The following is a 24,992-nucleotide window of genomic DNA, read 5'->3' on the forward strand; positions in this document are numbered from 1 at the left end:
TGTGCCTTATCCTCCACCAGGATAAGGTGGATAACAACACTCAGTTGTTCTGAGCACACCAGCTACTCCCATTTCAGACCAGTGGAAACCCTGGAAGTGTCTGAAAGCAGAGTCTGGCCTTTCCTACAGGAATCCATTTGCCCATCCCTGTGGAGCATCCACAGAGAAAAACTGTTCAACAGCACAATCCCCACATTGTGTATGAGATTAGGGCAGGAAATATGGGATGGCAAGCTGAAACTGCATGGTAAATTTGAGTGAGTTACACACACTAAAACAACATGCTTCTCTCTCTGTGTCCCTGCCTGTCCCAGAGAGGCTCACAGTTTGGCTCTGTTTATCCTCATGTCACTCCCAGCTGGTGGGAACCCCTTGCTCCTGGGTTCACAGGTGAGGTCCTGGGCCATCAGCAGGGAAGGTCACCAGCCCAGAGCCTGGCTGGTGCTGTGCTGCACAGCTCCCCTTTAAAGGAAAGGAAGGGGCTTTGATAACTTTGAGATAACAGCTCCTGAAGGCCTCTTCTGAGATGTGCCCTGAACAACAATCCGTGGTGTGTTCACCTACAAACATGGGTATGTATTACCCAGCTTCACTGTCCCCAAAGTAGCTATTTTAGCTTTGTTTTTTCCCAATGACTGGCCAAAAATGCTTTTCCACTTTTTCCCCTTCTTTAAAAAGGCTAATGGAAAAAAACATCTGTTTTCAAAGGTGTTTTTTCCCCTTTGATAAGATTAACCCATTGTTTGTAAAGCAGAAAACAGAATGTTTTTCCACTGAGTAAGCAAAACCACAATCGCTGTAATGAATATTGGGTAATTAACCCTTCTCATCTGGAGGAGATAGCACATAAGATTCACTGCACTACTTTCCCTGTGGAATAAAGTAGCAGTGGTATTAATCCAAGCCAAACGCTGAGTTTTACAATTGGTTGTATTATTATTGCAGTTACAGCATTTTTACAGCCAGAGCAGAAGGCTTCTGAAATTAAGGTGATATTTAATCTTCTTAAGACTGCTGGGCACCAACTAACTGCTCATGCTATAGAAGGGAGACAGCTGCCTTCTGCTCTGCTTTATACAGAATTAATGCCACACCTCAGTTTCTGGGAATTTTCCAATGCAGTTTTCATTTGGAATAGCTGGTCACTTGAGTAATGTGTAGCTTAGAAATAAAATAGAAGCAATTTTCTGCTTAATTAGAAACATAATCCAGAATTCTGCCAGCTTCAGCCCGCCAGTTCAGCGGGAAGGTTTCACCATGGGATTGAATGTCATGTTTTGAAGCCTGCTGAACTGACAGTGGGGTTGCATTGCCTTTGGCTTGGGAAGGGGCATCACCTCCCTGGCAGGGTCAGGGTGGAGCCATCCCAGTGCTCAGAGGGCAAGGCCAGCACAGTCAAACGTTGGTTTTGTGCTGTGTTATCTCAGAGGGAACTTGCCGTATCTCCCTGATTTGCAGTGGGACTCCAGTGCAGCACATGGGAGTCAGCTGGGGTTGTGCTAATATGAATTTGAAGGCATAAAGGCAGTGGGGTCCCTGGCCCTCAAATGGATCAGACAGCTGATCCTACTCCAGGAGTTCAGTGAAAAAACAGTGACAAATCTCTGTCCAGATGGGGTTGGCTTGGGAGTACCCAGGGATGTGTAATCAGAGTTCCTTGCCACAGGATGGTGATTGTTCAGTGGGATGTTGGGCTGTTCATTCCACATCATACTGATATGGGAAATCCTGATTGCCTTGGACATCCTGAGATCCAGTGGCTTCCACAGGGACATGCAGTATCTCAAGCCTGTTTTTCCTTAGAGAAGCCCCATCCACAGATGTGATCCAAAACCCCGTGCTCTTCCTACATTCTGAGTTTACCTTTTTTCTTTTGAACAGAAGTAGCACTGTTTTGTAATTTTTTAGATTTTCAGAGTTACTAGACTTCCTACATCATGTTATTTAGCACAAGGATTATTTGTTTTCCAGCTTGTGGATTCCCAGCTTTTCCAGACAGACAAAACTATACCAAATCATTGCAAAAGCATAGATCTTTGACTTGTCCTCACTTATCTTCCCTGTGCTTTTGGAAGCAGCCATGGATACACAGACACATCACAGGCCTCATCCCATTGCTACTCCTCACGGAAATTCTGATTTTATTAAAAATATTCCTCTCTGTGGTTGTGCTCCTCCTTCCTTTCAGCGAGTCCTCTTTGGAGCAGCCCCTCTCTGGCGTTCCTCCCATCCCTGTGCCATGAGGCTGCCTTTATTCCTGGTCGGATTACCGAGGCCTTCCCTCCTCCCTGTGGCATCCAGGGCTCCCAGCACAGGGTTTACCCCGGGCTTCCCGTTGCGTAGGCTCTGTACTGCTGCCAGGCAATCCTCACACTATATGCTGCGGGTGATTCTCTCAGCCTCTGGAATGAATTATTTTATTGCTGCCAGCTTGTCAGAGAAATCAGCTTGAAAGCTGAGCCAGAGAGAGGTTCCTGGGAGCCACCGGCTCGGAGTGGAGGCAAATCACCACAAGCAAAATAAATGGGGGATGCATCAGCTGGAAAACGCAGGTGCTGCTTTATAGCAGAATTTCAAAAGAACCAGTTAGGCTTCCACAAGTCTTCTGTGCAAAGCTCATAAACGTACAAATCATGATCTTATAATTAAGCATTGCTGTTTCCCTGGTTTTGGGTTTTAAGGGTACAGTTTTCTGTTTAACTGCCTTCCTTGTAAAGATTAGGCATGGTGTGGACATTTTTCTCTTCCCATTTACCTCCCAAGGAATTTGCATTCCCGTCCTGGGCCTGCACTTGGGTGTGCGTGCTGCCACCGAAAAGGCTGTGAGCCATAAATAAAAGAACAATGTGACCACAAGCACCCCCTGCAGAGGAAGAAGAAAGGCATGAGTAAAATAATATGCCAGAGAAAATCGCAGGCCAGATAATTTATCCACCCCTAATTATTTCTGGGCCAGAATGAGGTATTTCAGATAGTAAGAAGATACCTCTGGTTTTTTTTTTTTTTTTTTCATTTTCCCCTAGTAATTTCAAACCATTGGACAACTACAATTTGATTCAAATTTTAGTTGACTCTTTGTCAAGAAAAAATCACCCAAGGTCACTCATGAGCACCACAGAATCCACTGCATATATTTCTGAAGCAGAAAGACAAATTTTTCATGCATTTCTGTTACTTTCAGCCATTCAGACTCCTGTGTCTTGAAAGAAAACACATCTCAGGTGTCATGTTAATCTAGTTGGTATGAGATTATGGCTTGCAAATTGCTGATTTTGGATATGGATGCCTGGCCCATTTAAAAGACTTCAGCATAAATAGTAATAATAGACTTACAGTGGCGCAGTCTTTCAGAAGACGGGACAAAAAACTGTGCTTGTTAAAACAAAAGATACCCCAGAAGCAGGAAATTTAATATTATTAATGAAAACAGAAGGAATTATTGGGAATGTTTTCACACGCTGGAGCTCCCCGCTCAGGATGCATTACCGCGGGGACTGCACCGAGGGCTCTGGCTGGATCTTTGTCCGCCCGAGTGTGTCTGCAGCACTGCGAGCATTCCTGTGCTCCGGCCTGTGATGTGTTTGTAGCATTTGCATGTAATCTGTCAGGCAGGGCCTGTGCTGCGGAGCGTGGGAGCCTGGGGCCCGCGGGATTTGCGGGGCTGCAGATGCAGAGGTGGAAATCACTCAGGCCTGCGGCGGCCACCGGGCCTTCCCCGGTGCTGCAGGCCGGGAGGAGCGGGCCCTGCAGTCCCACTGTGCAGGGCAATCCTCACAAGGTTTCTGTTTCCAGCCTCTGGATGCGTTCCGGCCTTGGAGTTCTCCTTTCCAGCCGGTCCTCCCCAGCTTTTCAAGGTTCACCCACAAGTCATAATTGCCCAGGGGGATAGCAGCACATGGACGCAATGAAATGCATTCATAAAAGTGCCTGGTTTTTGCACTGATGGGGCTCTGACTGCTTGTTATCTCTGAGCATGATTTAGAGGGACATAAATGCAGCATCTCAGCCTCACACATTCATAACCCCTTCCATCAAAAAATCTCGAGGCATTTTACGCACAGATGTAACCAGATAATATCTCCTGTTGTCTGTGTGGCATCTCCAGCATCAGTCATCATCATTCTAAACCATATGCCAGAGTCTAGAGTATTCCCTGAAGTATTTTACATGGGAGGAATCATGTAAATAGAATATCTGGCAATCTATGAATGGCTCACAGGATTTCAATCAACTGCACAGTTTTAAAATTGGCATTTAAATCCCTCTCACATCTGTTGTTTAAAATAGCTAGCAGCGTGTGGAATACGTTCAGCATGAAATATTCATATGAGTATGTTAATAATAAAATGCATTATCACAGTTAAAAAATAAGGTGTGTAAACTGCAGTGCTTGTTAGAGTAAATATTTAGAGATTTTAGAGAATTTTTTTAGAAAAAAATAAATACGTTCCCTCCACAGATAATACTGAGATGTTCTCTGTTTTTTGAATACAGGACTTAAATGTTCCCAGTTGGCCTCTTGGTGCAGATTGTGGCTTCCAGTGCTCTCCAAGAGCAGCCCATATGGGGTAACTTGCATAGGAAGCTAATAAACTGCACCTGCTTTAGCTTCTAAATATCAGAGGGTGGAATACCTCTTGGAAAAAGTTTTTTATGGGTCATCTGGGCAAGGTCCTAGGTGACAGCTAACTCTGGTTAGGTGCTAGGTAGTTGTGGTTCATTGACAGGCACTGAGTTCCCCTTGCAGCCCTAGTTTGTCTCCTCAATGCATTTTCCTCTCTTCAAACCAGTATGGTTTATGAGGACTCCCTGCCCCTGCTTTGTCTCAGTGAAGCCTTTAAATGAGGTCCAAGATGTAAAGTGCATTCACATGGGACATGTTCTGTCTCTGACCATGGAGGATTCCAGTACTGGGGAGAGCTGTACCTTCACTCTGAAAAAAAATGCAGTAACTCTGCTACTGAGCACTCAAAATATGTTGAATTCTACCTAAAATAATCTTGAGTTTCATACATTTTTATATTACCTTGAAAGGCCCCTTTCAACCCAGGCTGTCCTATGATTTTATGATTCTCTGTTTTCTTAGGTAGCTTCTGGCTCTGGTGCTTGCTGATGCTAAGATGGTGATTGTTCTTACAGTCTGCTGGTCATGTGCCAGGACAGGCATTAAAAAAAATGCAGAAACACGCAAAGGAATTTAATTCCATCCCACAGGAATGACTGTACTACCCTAGTCATTGTTTTGAAGCATGTTTCAGAAATTTCTAATGACAGCATTGGGATTATATAGTTAATTGTGGAGCAACCATTTTTACAATTTGTGTTTTACCCCACATGGAAAGCTATAATTTACTCCGTGTAATTAGGTTAGGTTTAATTTTGGCAAGACACAGGCCAGCATTATCCTGTGTAATATACTGTAATCCTCACGTTAGGTAGGGTGCCAAGTATTCAGTTTGTTTTGGGAGCCAACAAAATTGCCACTTGTCCAGGGTTGTTCTTGGACAGAATTGTGAAAGTGGTAACATTTTGCTGCTCAAACCAGCTTATTATTAGTCTGACAATGACCTGGAGATATATGCATCATTAATTGAATGTTATGCAGAAGGTAAATGGCACTTCATTAATAAAATTATGTATTTAACAGCTTATGGGGGCAATGCTGCAAGTCTTGATACCATCAGACACCAAGGCTACTTTCTGTCTTTCACTGAGCCCAAAATCTCAATTTCTTTACCTTATTGTCATGCTGTAAAGTGTAGTGGTCAGAGAGATTACACCACTTCCATATTGCTGTTACACAACTGTGTATCGGTTTGCTTAGAAAGATAAAAATAAGTTTAAAAATCTAAAAATTATTTTTTTCTCTCTGCCCTTTCATATGCCTTTTCTTTACTTTCTGACTTAATGGTTTACCTAACCTTTAGAAAGTCTGTTTATCAAAAAAGATTTGAGTATAAAGTTGCGGGATGGTGACTGATGAGGGGCTGCCAATGACATTTTAAAATTCATATTTATTACATATATGGACTGTTTCTGAAGTGGTTCTCTTCTGAAATACGAGAGGAAGGATTCCCTAACAACACCTTGTGCCCCACTAAACATAATGAACATCTTAGACACTTTTAGACTGTTATATGCAATTAAAAGTTATCATCTTCTGTTGATGTCTTAGCACTTCTACAAGTTTCAGGTGCTGTTATTTCTTGAAATCAAAGTTAAACTGTAATAGCCTATTTACTTATCCTGATGAGGTGTGATATTTCACCTCAAGCAAACACACTTTTCCCATTAAAGATGTTGAGCTGCAGTCCTCTCTGAGATTTTGCTTCATTTGGTAATTGTCATAGGATGTTTCATTTTCTTCCACAGGAGATATTTTTACTTTTCGACCAGAAGACTATGAAATATGTAAGCCCATAAAGAATGTTTCAATAGTTTTCATTCTGGGGTGGAAGAAACAGCTGGATCCACATTCCTGGCTGTAAAGCCCAGGATTGCAATTCCCAGTTCATTGTGATGGATTGGGTAATTCCACACTAAGGAATTATCTCAGTGTTTGGAAGGCACGGGACTGTACAATTGATTATTTTTGTTTGATTATAAATGCCATCCAAAAGTAATGCCTGTGCTCAGTCACTGACATGTGTGACCCCTCTTTCCCTTCCAGCTCTTCTGGAATCTCTTTGTGCTGGCCTGTTTTGGGCCATGTGAATTTCCAGGAGATGGAACACGTACCAGTGATGTTTCCACACGTTTTGGTGAAGAAAATAATAAACATCGATCAGTGCTAGTAGGGAGGGGAGTGATAGAGGTATAATTTTATGGGGGACAGCAGCTGTGTAGTGGTTAAAATAGAAGGCTGGGAGCCAGGTCTTATCAGTTTATCCTCGGCTCTGCTGTAATCTTCTTCTTATCATTAGCCTTGCATTAGTCCTTTCAGTGGCATGCCTCCCTCCCCCAGCCCTAAGCAATTTAGGATTGTTGAAGGTGGAATTTTGGCCTGTATTTTTGGGTGGAGTGTTCATACCACCTCTCTTTTGGCACCCACTCTACGTAGCCAGCATCTCTTTCACAGTCAGGGAAGAGAGGTAGGTGTCACCCTGACCTTCTTTTCATTCTCTGGACTTGGCCACTAGAGTGAGGTTTCCAAAGTAAGGGTTGTTTAAACTTATTTGTCAGATAACACTTAAAATCACAGAATTCTTCCCAGTGTTTATAAACTTTCTGTAAGTAACTAGTGATTTATTCTTATAAATAAAAAATGCAGTGAAATGGTTGTGATTCAAAAAGGCTGATTGGAGTTATAAATGAAACTTTTCTTCTCAACTCTATAAAGTGCAAGACCCCCCTCATTCCCCCACCAGGCCGAAACGGGGGGATGCTAAAAATATGTTTTTCAAGGAGCCTTAATATGTGTGACAACCACTCTGTGCCTGCACTACACAGGCAGTAAACTCTTTAAACAGAGTCCGTCTTCTATGCTGTGAGCAGCCTCTAAGATACTGGCACCCTGTCTCTAAGAAAGCCTTGATGCTAGCATTAAAAAACACTGGGAAATATTACCAATTTGTTCTGGGCCTGGAACAGCTGGCTGGTAATTGCTGTCTTTTGGGGGCTGCTATTTCATGCTCAGGAAGCGCTGGTGACAAGGCAGAAGCCTAACCACTCATCTTGTTCTCTGATTTCTTGTGCCTTTCACGCTCTGAGGCAGCGGATCCAGACTGGTGCCTGTGGTACAGAGCTCTCGGGGCTGCTGTCTCTGTGTGCTGGAGCATGCTGATAAAAAAGCAACCTCAACAACAGCAGCAAAGGGGCAAGGATTGTTTTCTTGCCCCCTGTGGAATGGAGACCTGGAGTGGGGTGGGAGGTCCTGGTGTCTGGAGGAGTCAGCGCGGCGGAAGGGCTGTGATTGCCTTTGTAATGTAATTGTTGTGATGGCAGGCCAGGGAATTGCAGCGGTGCAGTGAAAGGCTCCAGCTGTTTCTCCTTGTGGTTCTTTGTGTGGCTGCAGCAGGAGCTGGAGCATCCCCATGAGCAGATGGAGCCACGACAGGGAATGTGTCTCGGGTGACTTTGTGAGCTCTGCGGGCAGCAAGAGACCACAAGGAGCAAGGAAGGAAGAGCTGCGCTTTCAGAAAGGATTCTCCCTCCACAGCACTATGGAGAGTGGTTGGGGAAGGAGGGGAGGAAGGTTATAAAGTAGGTGCAGATCTGAACCAGATTCAGAGTCATAAGCACAGAGAAGGGGAGGAGAGAGGTCAGTGTGGTAGGCACAGGTCATATCCTGCATGAACTCAGAACTCCAGAATTCCTCTGTATGGATCAGCCAGAAGAGAATATTTCTCAATCTTCAAGGACTCCTTTTTCACTAATATCTTTTTCTGTTGTGTGTCTTCTTCCTTATCAATCCTACCATACTCCAGGAGTTACTAAAGCTCTCTTTGAGAGCTACATGAGCCAACTCTGGCAAGTGAAATTGTAAAATCCATAGCCCAGCCATAGTTAGATCATTATAGCTTTACATGTTCTAAAGTTCGAGGCTGGAAAGCTGCCTGGCAGAAAAGGAGCTGGGGGTGTTGGTTGAGAGCCAGCTGAACTAGAGCCAGATTGTGCCCTGGTGGCCAAGAAGACCAGTGGGATCCTGGCCTGGGCCAGCAATGCTGTGGCCAGCAGGACCAGAGCAATGATTGTGCTGGGGCCACATCTCAATGAACATCTCTGTGTTCATTTTTGGTCCCATCACTGCAGAAAGGACATTGAGGGGCTGGAGCGTGTCCAGAGAAGGGCAATGGAGCTGGGGATGAGTCTGGAGTACCCATCTCATGAGGAGCAGCTGAGGGAGCTGGGTGTGTTCAGCCTGGAGAAAAGGAGGCTCAGGAGGGACCTTCTCGGTCTCTACAGCTCCCTGACAGGAGGGTGTAGCCAGACTGGGCCCTTCTCCCAGGTAACAAGGTCAGGATGAGAGGAAATGGCCTCAAGTTGCACCAGGGGAGGTTTAGATTGGGTATTAGGAAAAACTTCTTCATGGAAAGGTTTGTCAGGCATTGGAACAGGCTGCCCAGGGACGTGGTTGAATCACCATCCCTGGAGATATTTAAAAGACATGTGGATATGGCTCTTAGGGACGTGGTTTAGAGGGACTTGGCAGTGTTAGGTTTGTAGTTGGACTCAATCATCCTCTGATTCTGTGAAATAAAGCTTCTTTCTCTTCTACTGAGTGACTGTTCCATAGTCAGGCAGATGCCCCTCTTGGGAAGCTTTCACATGTGTTCAATTTAAAGGCTTTCATTTTTTATCTCGTTTTTTTTATGTATTAATCCCTTTATACCCTAAAAATACCCCACTTTCCCGAAGTTCCACCTCTCCACATTTGCCTCTCTAAGGAAATCCGTGATCCCTTTCCATACCAAAGTTTTTAAATCAAGCCCAAGCAATAAACCAGAGCATTCTTTATGCAGGAGTACAGAACAGGGATATGTCCATGTTGGTCTCCCAGCAGAGATTGCAGTATTAAGGAGGAATTGGTAGTAAAAGATTTAGTCCAGGTGCTGGTAGCAGCTTATGGGCAGCAGTGAAATATCCTCTCTGGGCTGCTGAAACTCTCAGTGGGAGTAGAATTGGTTTGTCTGTGCTGTTGGAGCTCGATTGGTAACAGCCTGTAAAATAAACCAGTTTTTCATAAGTCTGTGCTTGCTACCCCATGGTCCCCCTTTTTCTCATTCTGTGAAGGAGAGTGAAGTCTTCCTTGGTCTCAAAGCTGTCATCTCTGATTATGTTCACCTGTTGTTGAGACGTGGGATGCAGCAATAAGCACCAGTTCAGAGCTTGGTCACTGACAGGGAACACAATGGGCCTGCCCATCGTCACAGCTCAGAAATGAGAGTTACTGATGCAGCTCTGGACCCCAGCCTCATTTCTTCATTTCCCAGCCAGGGCTTTTGTCTGTATTCTGTGGAGTCTCCCCAGTGTTTCAGGTGGCCTGCAAATGTTCCTTTAGCAAAGCATCCTGCTTGCAACAGATTCCCTGGGCCTGAAGTGAAATCCGTGACAATTTCTGCATGGAAATTCTCATGAAAATGGCCAGAGCTGAAAATACCAAAAAAAACCCACCAACACATACTTTTTTATTTTTACTGTCAGGAAATTCCAGTTTTAATACCTCTGGTTATTTTTGGCCCAACTGCAGTTGAAGGCAATAGGTAGTGAAGGCTCCAGTGGCTGTCACAGAGGGAAATTCTCTGCCAGTAACCTTTAACTTCATGTTGGTTTTATTGTGAGTTCTTTGGTTTTAGTTTGGTGTTTGTGGGGGTTTTTTTGGGGTGGGTCGGGGGTTGTTTTTGGTCATTTTGTTGGTATTTTTTGGTTGGTTTTTCCATTTGGTTTTGTGGAGTTTTTTTTGAGAAAATCAGAGTGTTTCTTGAGGTGTTTTCTCTGACTGGACCCAAGGAGAGGGATTTCCTCCATGAGGTCTTTTTTATCCAAATATTCCCGATACCTTTGTGTTCACTGAACCCTTCCAAGTAAATTCAAAACAGATTTTCTGTCTTTTCATAACACCAGCACTGTTAATACAGTAGGTTAAGGAATGGTGAGCATGAGATGGAGAGTTAATGGAGGATCTACAAAAAACCACTCAAAATAGTATCTAATATTTGTGCCAGGTTTGTGTCAATGGGATGAGTTCATTGGAGTTTGGTCCTGTCTGCCTCTGGCAGGAAAGAGGGTTCAGAGTGGACACTTGCTAAATTAGACCTCAATGACAGCAAAAAAAATTCAGAATTAGTCAAAATGAAGACTTTGTATCTTAATGATTTCAAGTCGCCCTTGGGATTCACATGTCTCAAGGGTCCTGCAGCCATAGTTCAGGCCTCACAAAAAAACACAAAACAAGCAGAAAAATCACAAGAACTCAAAAATCAGTGCTTTGCTCCTCTTTACCCAAGATTTGAGTGTATTTGCACAGAGTTCTTCAGAGTCACAGGTGTTGAGGGTTGTTATTCAGTAACAAAAAACCCCCTGTGTTTTAAAGTAGTGACTTCAAGGTCAAGATCATGTTCAAGGTCCTCCAGAAACATCCCAAATGTCACAAGATGAGCGATAAAACGCTGTCAGCTGGCAGGGGTAGCTCTCAGATCGTGTTTGTGCTAGCCAGTGGTTGGGCTGTTTTTCCCTGGCTGCTGAGGGTTAATACCAGCTGAATTGCTAATGAAAGCTGGGGTGTTAATTAAAGTCCCCCCATTAAGGAGATCTGGGGAGAGCAAGCGCCTTAATCCCTGTAATATCCCAGAGACAAAGTTGTTGCTGCCTTCCTACACTTGTTCCTCATGGACCATTCATCTGGGCATCAGATAAATCAGTTGGGATAGCAGAAGACTCCCTAAAACAAAGCCCAGAGGGATCTCTGCCCTGTGTTTCCCTTTAAATTCCAGCAAGTGTGACAGGAAAACCTGAATGCAGCTGAGATAAACTGCAGAGACCTACTTTTTAAGATTGCACTTGCTTTTGGGAGTGTTTATCCACCATCTACCGCACCTTCAAGGCTGCTGAAAAATAAGTCCAGTCTTTTTCTGTTGGAAGTTTATGGTTTAAGTTTTCCTGGCTAGGCTCAACAGAACAAATTCTGATATAACTCCTAGAAAGGCCCAAGGTCCACCTCCCACAAGCAACCTGAGTTTGGTCACTCCCTAGAATTCTGCAGCAGTGAAGGCCAAGCAAGTATGATGTGCAAATATGATGGGTAAAACGCGAGAGTCAGCTCGTGCAGCCGGCGTTCAGAGAGATTTCTTTCATTCCTCCATGGCAGAAGGCCTCGTTATAATTGTTCAAGCCTGACTGGATTACATCACTTTCCCCCTCGTTTCACTCCCTCCTCCTGTCTGCACCCCGTGTTGAGCAGAGCTGTGCAGCGGGGGCTGCCCTGATGAGGGATGCTGATCGCTTCATTCCCCACTGCCCCCCAGCGCCTCCCCGGGGGCTTTGAAGTGTGCTCAGGTCTCAGGCTCCAGTCCAGAGGTCACTTTGTTTATTTATGCAAAGCTGGCTCATCTGTGAAATGGGGCTTTCAAGGCCTCTGACATCAAAGGCTCCAAAGCTGGTCCCATCAAGTCAGAGCAGGGACGGGCCTTGCATGATAACAAATTGAAGCAACTTGGTGAATCATGGGGAAATATGATGGCTAGATTTTTGCTTCAAAAATTGGGCCGTTGTTTTGACTTGTGGTTGGATGCTTAGCACATGGTATTGGCCTGAAAACCAGTCATACCCTTTTGGCTAAAACATGTAGCCTTCATGGAGAGCCTGTGGGTAAATAAAATTTGATCCTGACTCAGTAACAATCTAAATATTTCTCATCAGTTGCTCTCAGAGCTGGATTGTTATGCATAATTTTCCATGTGCTTTAACTTTTAAGAGGGAATGGAGCAATTCTGCCATGGTAATAAACAGTAACCATATCCCACTGATGTGGCAGTCTTTGACCCATAGGCTCCTCAGTGGGCTTTGTCAATTGATGGAGTTACATACAGAAATCCCTTTTCTGCAGAAACCCAGCCTGCTTTGGGACACCCAGCACCCTGTGGCATTTCAGACCTAAAAGCCAGCTTGGAATGAGCTCCTGAGGCAAGGGAGAGGCAATGGCTGGAGAACAGCTGAGGACGATGCCACTGGGGTGACATTCCTGAAGAGTGGGCTGAGGCCTCTGTCCGTGCTGGCCCTGCTTTGCATGGCCATGTGCAATATTTGGAGGGGAAGGACCTACACGAGTCTGTCCCATGTCTCCAAGTCTGTCACCTGACACGATATTGGAGCCTTGCCCTTCAGGTTTCTCCACCAGCCAGCATGCTCTGTAACACCACAGAGCCAAATTGTGCATTAAGGACACCTAAATCATGTGTATGTTTTCTTAGCATCAGATACTCGTGACATAAAATTAGTCAGTGATTGCTTTTCAGGGCAGGTTTTCCACTTCATATTCCAACTGGCTGCTATCCTTAGCGTGTGATGCTGTCCAAGAAGTCCAGTGCAGGATGACCTTCCAATATAGGTCACAGAAAAGGGAGCTTGTAGGATACTTCAGCAGCTCATCCTTCTTAGCACTGCCTCTCATGGTAATCTGCTGGCAGCAGACTTGGCAGTGCTGCAGAGCTGGTCCCTGCTGCCCTTTGACTGCAGGCTGATTTTTCTGTGTGTGCTTATCACCCCGAGCTGCCCACCTCTGTGGGGAGCTGACAAGAGCATGAATAAGCAATCGGATTGTTAGGTCATTTCTTGAATATAGCTAATACTCATGATCTCTGCTACTAACTCACCATTTTGTATGCTGCTCCTGTAGAGCAGGATGTGGCTTCTTTCTCCAGCTCCTCCCTCTGCCAGGCCAGTTGTGTTTGTGGCATTGGAGGGACATGCAAACAGCACTGTCCTCAGATCTGACACTATTAACAGGCTTCAGACTGCAGGTTTGGGCTGAACCAGATGCCTCTGAACTTTCAGGAAATTTGGCTTTGTTTTCAGCATTACAGAGCCCTGTAAAACACTACAGAAGTGTTTCTCTACCCTTGGAAACCACTTGATATTAAAATTGAAAATATAAGAGAGTTCTTCAAAGCAGGTAGAAACAAACTCCATGCAGCCACAGAACTGTCTTTGGTTGAGGCAGGTGGAAGTCAAATATTGATGGTGCCTGAATTAGACAGGGACCTTCCATCCTCAGGGTGTTCCTGAGTTTTCTCTCTCCCCAAGTAAGAAAGCAGCTCTTTTTTGTTCTTTGCACCCACAGATCAGAGTTTAATACACTCACCCAAGGTGCAAGAGGGGAGATTGAAATCCCTCTCTGAATGCAGCAGAGAAGATACCTGACCCTGTGTCACTCACATCACAGATTAGCACTTTATATCTCTGCTACTCCACTGCCTCACTCATGCTTTTTAAGTTCAACTGGAGACTCAGGGGCTTCAGGGAATCTTCCTCAAATGAGCTCCATCCAGTTTCTGGCAGTCAGGAATCGGCTCTGTCTGGTACAGCTGTCGAGTGTGAGTTTGCTCAGGTACCAGGAAGGCAGGAGCCCAGTTCACTGCACATTGCAGCTGGAAGGGTCTGCTGCAGCATCCTTCACCCCATGAGCAGCTCTGGGCATGGGAAGGAGCAGTTTTGCTCTACAAGAGTTTCCATGTTTATGGCATTTCCCCACCTCAAGACTTCTGCTATTGTTGTTAATGTTACCACATTCCCAACGCATGTGAAGCAAGCTAAACCAGTGTGCCTAAATCCATGCAGTTATTTATTTCAGTCTTGCTCCTCCACCAAACCATCTCTTCCATCAGCTCAGCATGGTGGCATAAGTAATCCTGACCTCTTTCCCCAAAAATGGCTTTTTCTGGGTTTGGTAGGTGACTCCAGAGGTTTGCGATTTGTCGGGATAACAACTGAGGATGCATCTTCAAAGGATCAAACGGATTCAGAGCAATTTTCCTCACATCAAAAGCTTGGCAGCAAGTCAAGAGGTGTGGAGGCCACAGTCAGTGCTATGTGTTGGCAGGAGGAGGGCACAGGGGCTGACTTTGTGTAACATGAGGCAGTGGGCAAGGGGGATACCCTGCTCTGTGTACATCAATCTCAGCAGGATTAAGGTATAATTGGCAGAACATGGCCACTTAAATCTCATAACCACTTCTATGATACTCAGCAGTTAACAATGGACAGGAATCCCCCATCTCTGACCACAGTTTTTCCTCTCCATTACAACACATTTTTCTAAATGTGCTGAGGGATTTACTATGTTCTCTTGTAACACAGCATCCAAGAGCTCATTTGTGACACTATGGATATTTTTGGGTAAAACTGTGCAAGTGCCAGGACATAGTCAATTTGGTATTTTGACTGAAAGAAGACAACGTCATATGCAAGCCATCATGCATAATGTGTATTTTTGTATTCCCTGCGTTTGGTTTGCCAAGGCTGTAAAAATAAACTGGCAAAGTGCAGCTCAGGAGGCCCTGGCACTCGGGCTCTGTGTGGAGCTTGGTGTTGGCTGAGTGGGCCCATGGTTTGGGCCGGGGGCTGGCTGGGGCACCCAGGAGAGGCTCAGGGTGTCCCACAGAGGGTGACAGCGGGTGGCATGGGGCAGTGGCATGGGGCAGTGGCATGGGGCAGGCAGCTGGAGGAGCTGCTGGGATTTGAGCACAGCCCTGCTGCCCACAAGGTTTTGTTTTCCCCTCGAAGTGACAGCTGCACGTAGCTGTACGTGTGCATTTCCAGGAGAAACTGTGCTGAAGTGGCCAAAAGGAGAAGAGGAAGATCTCTCAGGGTCAAGGGGGGACAAAGTCATGTAGCATTGCAGCCTCTCTGCTTAAGGGACAGGGCTGATGGGAGCAGAGCATCTGCTGGCATAAAATGCCCCGTGCTGAAGAGATGGGATGATTTTCCAAAATAGCAGAGCCCGGGGTGAGGGCTGGGTTAAAGACACATTCTTCTCTCTTAAAGACTGCACACAAGTTTACACACTAAATACTGTTTTAAGCACAACTCAACTTGTAAAACAACTGTAAAGAGAAGTTTTACTATTTGTACCTTTTGGGGGAAGCATGCTTATATATGAGATCAGTTTTTCCTCTTTGTTGCGGAGATTACAGAAATAATTGTCCTGTCTTTTGCTCACAAGACCCTTTTCTTAGAAGTTTCAGGAGTTGGGCATTTGAAGGGATTCCTTCCTTAAATTAGATATTTCCACTTTTCTGTATTTATTTGGCTTTTTTACACCATTCTGTTCCTCAATGAGCCTTCACCTGATGTGTCTCTGAAAACCAGTGCAGTAGAGGTCAAGAAGAGGAAAAACTTTCACACCTGGATGCTGCAGATGTGTAAGGCCACCAGTATCACCCAGGTCATAAAAGGAGGATCAGGGCACTCCTGGAGAGCTCACAGGTGGCCATATCACTGTGACAATTTGAGATGGGGCTGCTGGAGAGATGGGGGTTTCACCTTGTAGGGATTTCTATTTCTGCAGGGCAGAGCTGAGATTTTGGTGCTGCTGTGTGGTAGTGATATAGACAACAAGAGTGATGAGGAACAAAGTTTTGTGTTGATACAGGCAGATGGGTGGTCTTAATTAAAAAGAACTACTCACGAGCAGATTTTCAAATCAATATTATTTTTACCAGCCATAAATTTGCATTCAGCATCCCTTGAGAGCTCATTTGACCCCAGAACTGCTTGCTTTTCTGGTTTTGTCTGGAAGCTGAAGGGTGAATTAGTGGCCACAATCATACTGCTTATGCTCTCTATGACTGATCACATAAGTCTGCCCCTACCTCTTAGGTTTATTATCTTTAATTTTGATTTATGCCATTATTTGCATAGATGGTACCACAGATAGCTCCTTCTAGGGAACAGCAGCCTGTAAACATAGACAGAGAGGCTTTGGTCAGCTATCAGTGGCAACATTGATGAAACTCCCATTGATTTGGTGGCCTGCTGGAAAGCCCATAAAGCAGGAAAATAAATTGTTCATTAAACTGGGCAGGCTGTAGGTGCCAGGATGTGGGTGCCTGCTGTATGTTGAGTTTGCTTCGGCTGCATGGTGTCTCCAGCAAATCCTGTTGTCATCCTGCAGGAGACCTTCTTAACATCTTCCCTTCCCTTTCCTTTCCTGCACAGATGATGCCAGCTCAGGAAAGGACAGCCAGCTGCCCGAAGGCTCCAATGGAGAATATGAAGACCATTCTGGGAAGCAGTGGGGTAAGGAGCAGTGTGTGTTTTGTGGTTTTCCTGGGCCCTTGGCTCAGTGCTGTTCATGTGGCACATTTCTCAGCTGCTGAAGGAGAGGAAAGGCAGAGCAACAAGAGTGAGTTCTCCTTACATATGGTCAAATAATAAACAGAGTGTCAGCTGAATGTGTTGGTGTGAATGGATCCCATCCAAGGGTCCTGCAAAATGCAGCCTGTGGTTGGCCCTGGGGCCCCCTGCCATTTACCCCAGCATGGTTCTCCCCTGTATTTGTTTTTCTGGGCAGAGACTTTTCTTTTGCATGTGCAGCTTTTACAGCTTTCATAGACTCCTTATAAAAAGCATATTGACTTTTACAGCAGTATTTCCAAAAGTCTCCAGTGCCAGCATAACATTGCTCCCACTGAGGGCAAAGGGGAGGTCTGACTTCACTTCAGGAGAATTAGCACTAAGCCAAGATGAGTATTTGTTAAGATCACCCTCTCTTTCAGACACCTGCCTGAGCTTCTCCAGGCCATGGACTGTTCAAGCATAAGACTTTGGAGCTGTTGGAGCTTTGGGGAACTGCTAAAACTCACTCAGAGCAGGCTCTGAATCGCTGCAAACCTTGCAGGCCCAGTTTGGTCCAAGCACTCCTTGAAGGACAGTAATTTGTCAGGCTGATGCCAAACAGCTTTTGGCCATTCCTGACAGGAGTGTGATGTGAGTTTATGAGCTCAGTGGACGAAGCACAGCATTTCATTTTGCTCGTGCAGTGCATCCCTCTCTTTATTTTTATATTACAGAGATGGCTTTGTAGCACGTTTGTGACCAGGGAGAGCCTCACAGCAGTGCTAGGGGTGGAACCTGACAGGCTTTTGCTGTGTGTATCCCACCACTGAAGCTGAGGCCTGTTTTCTTCAGCAGCTGGCAAACAGGGATGTGGTGTGCTGTGGTCCAGTCCAGGCTACACTTGAATTACATTTTTATCTCAGGCTGAGCTTGCTTGGGGAGAGCAAGGTAACCTCCACTCATTCTGGAGACAGTTGACAACATTTCAGAGCTGGAGAAAGGGTGTCTTAGATAGCCCTACTAAAATTATTAGGCATTGACAATCTCATGTCAGATTGTGTCTTACTCTGGCCGAGTCTGGTGTGCTGCAGAGTGTTGCTGAACCTCTGCTTTTTCTTCTTTTCATCCTTCCTGTCTGCTCTCCTCTCCCCAAGCAGAGAAATGCCTGGGGCCAGCCATGCACCCATCCGAGCCCATCCAGCACTGCTCACCGGTGAATGGCTGGTGTGGGCTGGTGTGCAGGAGGGTCAGTGTGTGCCTGCAGGTCTCTGGGGGATGGTGGGAGAAGGAGCAGGTGGTGTTGTCACAGTCCCGGGCCCTTGGAGAAGTGTGAGAGGAGAAGCATGGTGGAAATAAAAGCTCCACTTTACTTTCCATCTACCATCATAGAGTGGAACAGTGGGGAAACACAGAGACCTCCATCCATGTCTTCCCACAACTGACTGAGCTCTTAAACAGAAGGCTTGAAATACATTTCAATCCATAATCATATTGTGACTTTTTTTTGTAATTATCATGAAAGCTGAAGTGATAGTGACTGTTGCTACATGGGGGCAATGGTGGTGCACCACAGCAGACAACATTTTCAGATAATCACCCCACTTTGTGTGAGCAATGTCTGACAGGAGCCTCAGGGACTGATCCATGCCTCTCAAGGTGTCCCACAGGGAGAGGACACCACTGAATTCCTTCACAGGTCTTTGTGCTGCATTTAATTTTCATTAGCCCTGAATAAATCTTCATGGTAAACAGCATTTCAGCCAGGAACCCATACACAACACTGTCTCTTTGTCCCCATCCACTTGTGTTTTCCCTTGCTCTTGAGTGGGACATAATTTATACTGTACAAATGTGTGGTTCATGTTTATGAAGCAAATGCCAAGTGATGTGGAGGAGAACAAGCATGTGAATAACACAGAGGCACTTTGTAATTGCCTTTGCTGGCACTCCAACAAGCAAAACTTCTGTAAATGGAACAGATTTGGGGACAGACATTTAGCATCAACTCAAAAGAGACCTTTTCTTCCTGTCTCTCACAGTGCTGCTTCTCCTCTTTCTCCTTTGTGCTTGCTGGGTCTCTTTTTCTCTCTAATGTGTATGTCTCTCTCTCTTTCTCCTTTTTTTGTTAACTGGCTTTTCTAAACTTGTCCAATTCAGGCTTTTGTCAAGGAAACATTCAGGACTGTGTAAATGGGATCTGGTTTCAGCATATTGCACGCAGCCTGGAGTAGCTTTTGAGACCACATAATCACTTAACCTTTTTAAACAGAAAGAAAGAAAGGCTGAAAGGTCCAAAAAAATGTAGCTTTACCTGTAGTTTAGTATGTATTTGTGCAACCATGTGCAGGGAGTGAATGCAGAACTCCAGACAGACTCATGGGAGTCACAGTGGGAAGAAAACCAGAAATGTTAAAGACCTGCATTTTTTGGGTGGAAAGGCTTTCTGTCTTAAAATGCCCTACTGAGCAGGGGTGCCAGCAAGTCCTTCTGAGAGTTCAGAGTCACTAACTTGACTTTTCAATCTGCTGGGGAGTGTGTCTGTCCTGGCTCCAGCTTGCTCTTTGGTATGTTAGTCCCCGCTCAGGAATCCTGTCCATGAGCATCTCCCCTCTGCTTAGACCTGGTCTCAGAGTAAATTACTGCCATATTACAGAGTAGCTGTTCAGACCCATTGCATGGCTGCTTCCTGACCTCTCCATGAGCCTTGCAGACATTTTCTCAATTTCCACAGTGACAGCCCTTATCAGCACGTCTCCCTCGGCCCAGACTCAAATTTGTGATGTCGTTGCCCACGGTGTGCAGCTCTGACAGGGCTCATTGTCAGGGAGGGGGATTGTGTCTGCTGTGAGGGGCCTCCTGCAGCAAAGACCCCAAAGAGCCCAGCAATTCAGGCCCCAGGACCTGTGCAGGGGGTTAGTGTGTCACACTTGCTGCTCAGCTGTCACGGCAAAGACTTCCAGCGCCGGAGTTACTCCGGTTCATTGGATTACACATGAAAGCCTCTGCTGGGAGAGCAAAGCATTTCTGAGCAGGAGTTTGAAATAACATGAAATGGCTGGGACCCAGAACGACAGCCAAGGGGGGCAAGGGAAGGCTGTGGAGACAGATGGTTCCCCCTGTGGAAAGGGGGTATGCCAAAGGGTGTCCTCTTCCCGAGGGAGGGATGCTGGCCAAGGCTGCAGCGGGGTGAGGGCTAAGGGGTGTGCTCACAGACTCAGAGGGCCATGGCTGCCCTTCCCCAGAGCTTGGAGACGGGAGGCTGCAGACCAGCCTCCTCCATTCAGGAAAGCTCCACTGTAATGCACATCCCAGAGCTTCTGGCCCTCAGCCCTGGGCAGCAGGGCTGGCTGTCAAGTAGGAAGTTCCACTAGGCCATCCTGTAGCTGGCCAGGGAATCCCTACAAGTGCTTAAAAAGCCTGTAGATGTGCTGCTTAGGGACGTGGTTTAGTGATGGACCTGGCAGTGTTAGATTAATGGTTGAACTCAATAACCTTAAGAGGTCTTTACCAACTTCAGCAGTTCTATGATGGGCTTAGTCAGAAGTGCTCCTGGACTGGCATAGTTAAAGTAACTGTAAGAAATTTGTTATTTAAGTTCTTCATTAAATTTCAGATTTTGCCAGGGGAGGCCCTTGCATTTCTCTAAGTTTCTTGTCTCTGCACTCTTAGAAATACTGTTGATTTCTTTGCTAAGACAAGATGACCCATGCTTCTGTCCACCAGCTGCTATTGCTTCAGATTCTCCAGTTTTGGGATGGGCTGGCATGGGGTATCCTCTATTAACAAGCTCATAAAGTTTTATTGGGTCTTTGTTCACTTCTCTGGACCATTCAACATGAATGTTTTGTAAATTGGAGCTGAATGAATTGCACACATTTAAGTTCAGACCAATGTACAAAAGTCTGTCACACTTCTAAGACTTTCCTATGCATGTAAAAGATGCTGACTCTTCTTAAGTCCCTTTAAAACCACTGAGAACTAAGAGGCAAAACATCTTCAGGAAATGAAGCTTCGTATGACAAGCAAAAAATTGAGAAATTGGTCAGCGTGACAGGGATCTGAGTTTTTTCCTTTGGTCTTGGCCAAGGAGTTTGTGGAATATGGGAACAATTACAGTGTGATTATGGGGCCGCATTTTGCCTTCAGCTGCAATAGCGTGATTTTGGTATTATTTTGTGAGATGGTCTGGTGCAATTGCCTTACAGACACAGAAATTCTGAGACTGTGCTATGCAGAAAGTTAATGCATTGGCCAGAGCAATCCCATAGACATTCAAATGCATTGGGTGGGTGGTGAATCCCCGCTAAGGAAAACAGTTTGAGCTGATATGAGGGAGAGCACACACTGGCTAGTATGGGGCTGCCTCTCGAGCAGATCTGGCCGTGAGACATAACGAGTTTCCTTGTCCGCTCGTGTGCTGCGCTCACCTCAGTGCGTTGTGATGCCTTTGCAGCCCGGCCCAGGTTCACGCAGCCCGCCAAGATGAGGCGCAGGGTGATCGCCCGCCCCGTCGGCAGCTCCATCCGCCTCAAGTGCGTGGCCAGCGGCAACCCCAGGCCCGACATCACCTGGCTGAAGGACAACAAGCCCCTCACTGCCCAGGAGATTGGGGAGAACAAGAAGAAGAAGTGGACGTTGAACCTGAAGAACCTGAAGCCGGAGGACAGCGGGAAGTACACCTGCAGGGTGTTCAACAAAGTCGGGGAAATCAACGCGACGTACAAAGTCGAAGTGATCCGTAAGTGCGGCTCCGGGAGGGAGAGCAGAGAGGGGCTTTGAGAAAGGGACTGGCTCGGCCAAGACAGTGTGGGGTGGCAAGGGAGCAGAGCCTGGTCCGTGCTCTGACACCTGCTTGCAGATACTGATGTCTGGACAGGTGCTGGGAAGTGCTAAAAACATTAGAAAAAACACTGCTGGAACTTGAGAATGAGCCTGAAACTTGGGCAAGACAGAGTAGCAAGAAGACAATTGAGGAGATGAAATGAGGAGAGGTACTTGGGAAACAATCATCTCCACAGGCACCTGCATGGTGAAAGTCATGCCCAGGTCAGTCTTCCACAAGAGAATCAGTTGAAGGACAGACAGAGAACTAACAGAGAAATTCCTTTCAAGTACCATGGCTGAGGGAGGGAAATATGTAGGATAGCCCAGATTAGTATGTCAGAATGGGGGAAACCAGTCAATTTTAAATTTAATTGAGAAGTTTCCCAAGGGAAACTTGAAAAACAAGAAATCTTATGGTTAGAGTGACTATCCAGACAAGGCTTTAGGGCCAGATTATAAAAAATGTTTGGCCATCTGAAGGTCCAGGCAGGTAGAAATTAATTACTAAAAAAAAAATCCCCAAACCTTAAAAACATCCACTAGGATCCTGTCTGTATCTTTAGATGCCTACATAGCTTTAAAGATTCAGTCCTCAGAAGATGAGCTGTGGGGGATTACCCTGCATTGTGGTGAGGTAAATTGCTCTTCTTACTATCTAGCTATTCTGAGTCTCGCTCTCTAATCTTCTGTTTCCCCTATTATTGCTGAGGATAATTGTACTCAAATCCTTCCTGAGTTTGCCAGAGAAGAGCTCTTATTCTTAAATCACTGTGCTTTGCCTATGACATCATCATAAGTTGTCATGGAAATGATTACAGAGTCGCCAGCTCAAGAAAGAGAAGATGAGCTGAGTGGAGGGAAGATTGAATAGCCTTCATTAATGAGGAGCAGGGGCATGGAGGGCTGCTTCCAGCCACTTGGAAATCATGTTGTTTGTCTGTGCATACAATTTAGCATGAGAAAGTTTATCCCAGTGTGAAAGATTGTTCTTAAAGGTAAAGATCTGTTCTCTGATAAGTCCTTTCCCTAGAATCGCAGGAATTAAAAGCACATGTGGGAAGCTCTGTTGGGCTCTGAAGGCACAAACCTGCTGGACATCTGGGATTGATAAAGATGCAGCTGTGTGGAGACAGTAAAAACATGTGTTTACACTAAAACCAGGAGCAGAGGCAGGGAAATGAATCAAGCCCCATCCTAATGGCAGCTGTGGCATTTTCACTTCATCAAAACCAGACAGCACCAGGAACAAACCCCTTTCTGTGTCCCTGTTTATCTTGGTTTTTATCAACTTAAAGATGTATGTAACCTTTGTTTTCATTAGCTTTTGCTGGCTAGGAGTGAAAACAGTAACCAAAGCTGGAACCAGAGTCAAGGAGATAAGGGCATTAAGCAGTTTTCAGACATCTTTCTATTTTTAACATCATTCTGTGGAGCATTACAGGTTTTATTCAATTTCCTCCTTTTTTTCCCCTCCCTTGAGCCTCCACTCCTAAGTCCTGCTTATCTCAGTCTCAGTCTCCCCAGCTGTGATTGTTGCTCACAGCCCAGAGGCAAAGCCTACAGAGACTACTGTGGTATTTTTGTTTCCTAAGCACATCTTTAGAGCCCTCAATATTGAAAGTATCCCGAGTTTTTGAAAGAGGGTCCATTGTTCCTTCCTTTCACTCCAAAGCCAGTGCTGGTGGGAGCTGTTTTGTTACATGCTCAATCCAACAGTGTTTGCCATCAAAAGGAGTTGATGATTGCCAGCAGTTACCACCCACTGTGATACCATAATTTCTCCTGTGCCTAGGACAGAGGTTTGCATTACCTCCTTGTCTGGAAACTGTGACTGATTTATCTGATCCTAACGCTAAAAAAGATCCAAACATTCCTCAGAAGGAGGCGTACATTTTTCCTTTCACTTTATGTGGTGTTGACACAACCGTAGACTTACGATCCTGCTGGAAAGGATGGTCTTGTGAAGCTCTTCCAAAATATGAAGTCTCAGAGGGAAACCATCCTTTTCTCCAGGTCTGGTGCAGGTAGAAAATTAACTTCCTTGTTATAAACAGGAAGATTCAGGTTGAGCATGAGAACAGACTTGTTAAAGCCTCAGACAATGGTGGAGTTGTTTGGAGGGCACCTACCATTGGAGGCTTTGGCAAGAGGCTGGCAGGAGAAGCTTGCAGAAATCTCAGCCTGCCTTGGGGCAGGCAGTTGGACTAGACGATGATTTTTGCATCCCTCCTACACCTTTCCCCTCCGTTTGCACAATGCAAGTTACTGAGGCTGGCAAACCCCTTTTCCCACGGAGCTGCCTGTGTTTGTGTGCAGAGAGGACGAGGTCCAAGCCCATCCTGACGGGGACCCACCCCGTGAACACCACGGTGGACTACGGCGGCACCACGTCCTTCCAGTGCAAGGTGCGCAGCGACGTCAAGCCCGTCATCCAGTGGCTGAAGCGGGTGGAGTACGGCACGGAGAGCAAGTACAACTCCACCATCGACGTCGGGGGGCAGAAATTCGTCGTGCTGCCCACGGGCGAGGTGTGGTCCCGCCCCGACGGCTCCTACCTGAACAAACTGATGATCACTCGGGCCAAGGAGGAGGATGCAGGGATGTACATCTGCCTCGGGGCAAACACCATGGGCTACAGCTTCCGCAGTGCTTTTCTCACTGTCCTGCCTGGTGAGTTGTGATGCTTCTCCCCCCTCTGTTGTCAGTCTTCTGTGTCATGGCGTGGCAGTGTTCCTCACTCGGGGTCATCAAATTTGGTGGTGGTGTTCACAGAGGTCCCAGGACGAGGGAAGAGAATCTCTTCCCTCCATGTTCCAGAAGGCTGACTTATTATTTATGATATATATTATATTAAAAGAAAATTATATAGTAAAACTACACTAAATTTTTTTTTTTCATCAGAAGGCTAGCAAGGAATAGAATGGCTGGGGTCAGCTGATAGGTCAGATCTCTGATCTTGTCATGTTTTTAACAGGGGGCTGGGCCAGACTCGCCTTCCAGCCTAAATTATCCTGTAATTTCCAGAGCTGGTGAATCAAAATTTCATCTGTTAAGGTCAAAGTATAGGTCCCACAACTTCAAAGAGACCACATGGTATATATTTAACATTTCAAGCTACCCATAGGATTATTTGTCAAGGAGGGAAAAAGACATTAGTGTCTTAAAGAAGTTTAGCTTGGAAGCTAAGTGATAGATGTTTGAATATAACATATCGAATGATTAAGATAGCCTGTGGTTTTGGAAGTTTTCTGGGTGTCTCCCTGCAGGCTGAATTCTGTGCCTGGGTGTGTTTCAAGGCATTGGATATTCCAGCTGGTAGCTATCTAGACAAGGATTTTCACAGCTAAAATCCTATCCCCAGGACTCCTTTTGGGTCTATAAATGAGGAGATCAGG

General features: G+C 45.7%; 1 protein-coding gene across 1 annotated transcript in view; it reads left to right on the top strand.

The window, feature by feature from the left end:
• Nucleotides 1-24,992, top strand: part of FGFRL1 (fibroblast growth factor receptor like 1) — a 167,601-nt gene that overhangs the window by 137,074 nt on the left and 5,535 nt on the right. The window contains exons 4-6 of the mRNA XM_058025096.1: nucleotides 16,654-16,734; nucleotides 21,227-21,511; nucleotides 23,914-24,267. Of these exons, the coding sequence (XP_057881079.1) occupies nucleotides 16,654-16,734; nucleotides 21,227-21,511; nucleotides 23,914-24,267 (720 nt within the window). The remainder of the gene's footprint in view (nucleotides 1-16,653; nucleotides 16,735-21,226; nucleotides 21,512-23,913; nucleotides 24,268-24,992) is intronic.

This window comes from Melospiza georgiana, chromosome 5 (assembly GCF_028018845.1).
Source record: "Melospiza georgiana isolate bMelGeo1 chromosome 5, bMelGeo1.pri, whole genome shotgun sequence".
Taxonomy (NCBI): Eukaryota; Metazoa; Chordata; class Aves; order Passeriformes; family Passerellidae; genus Melospiza; species Melospiza georgiana.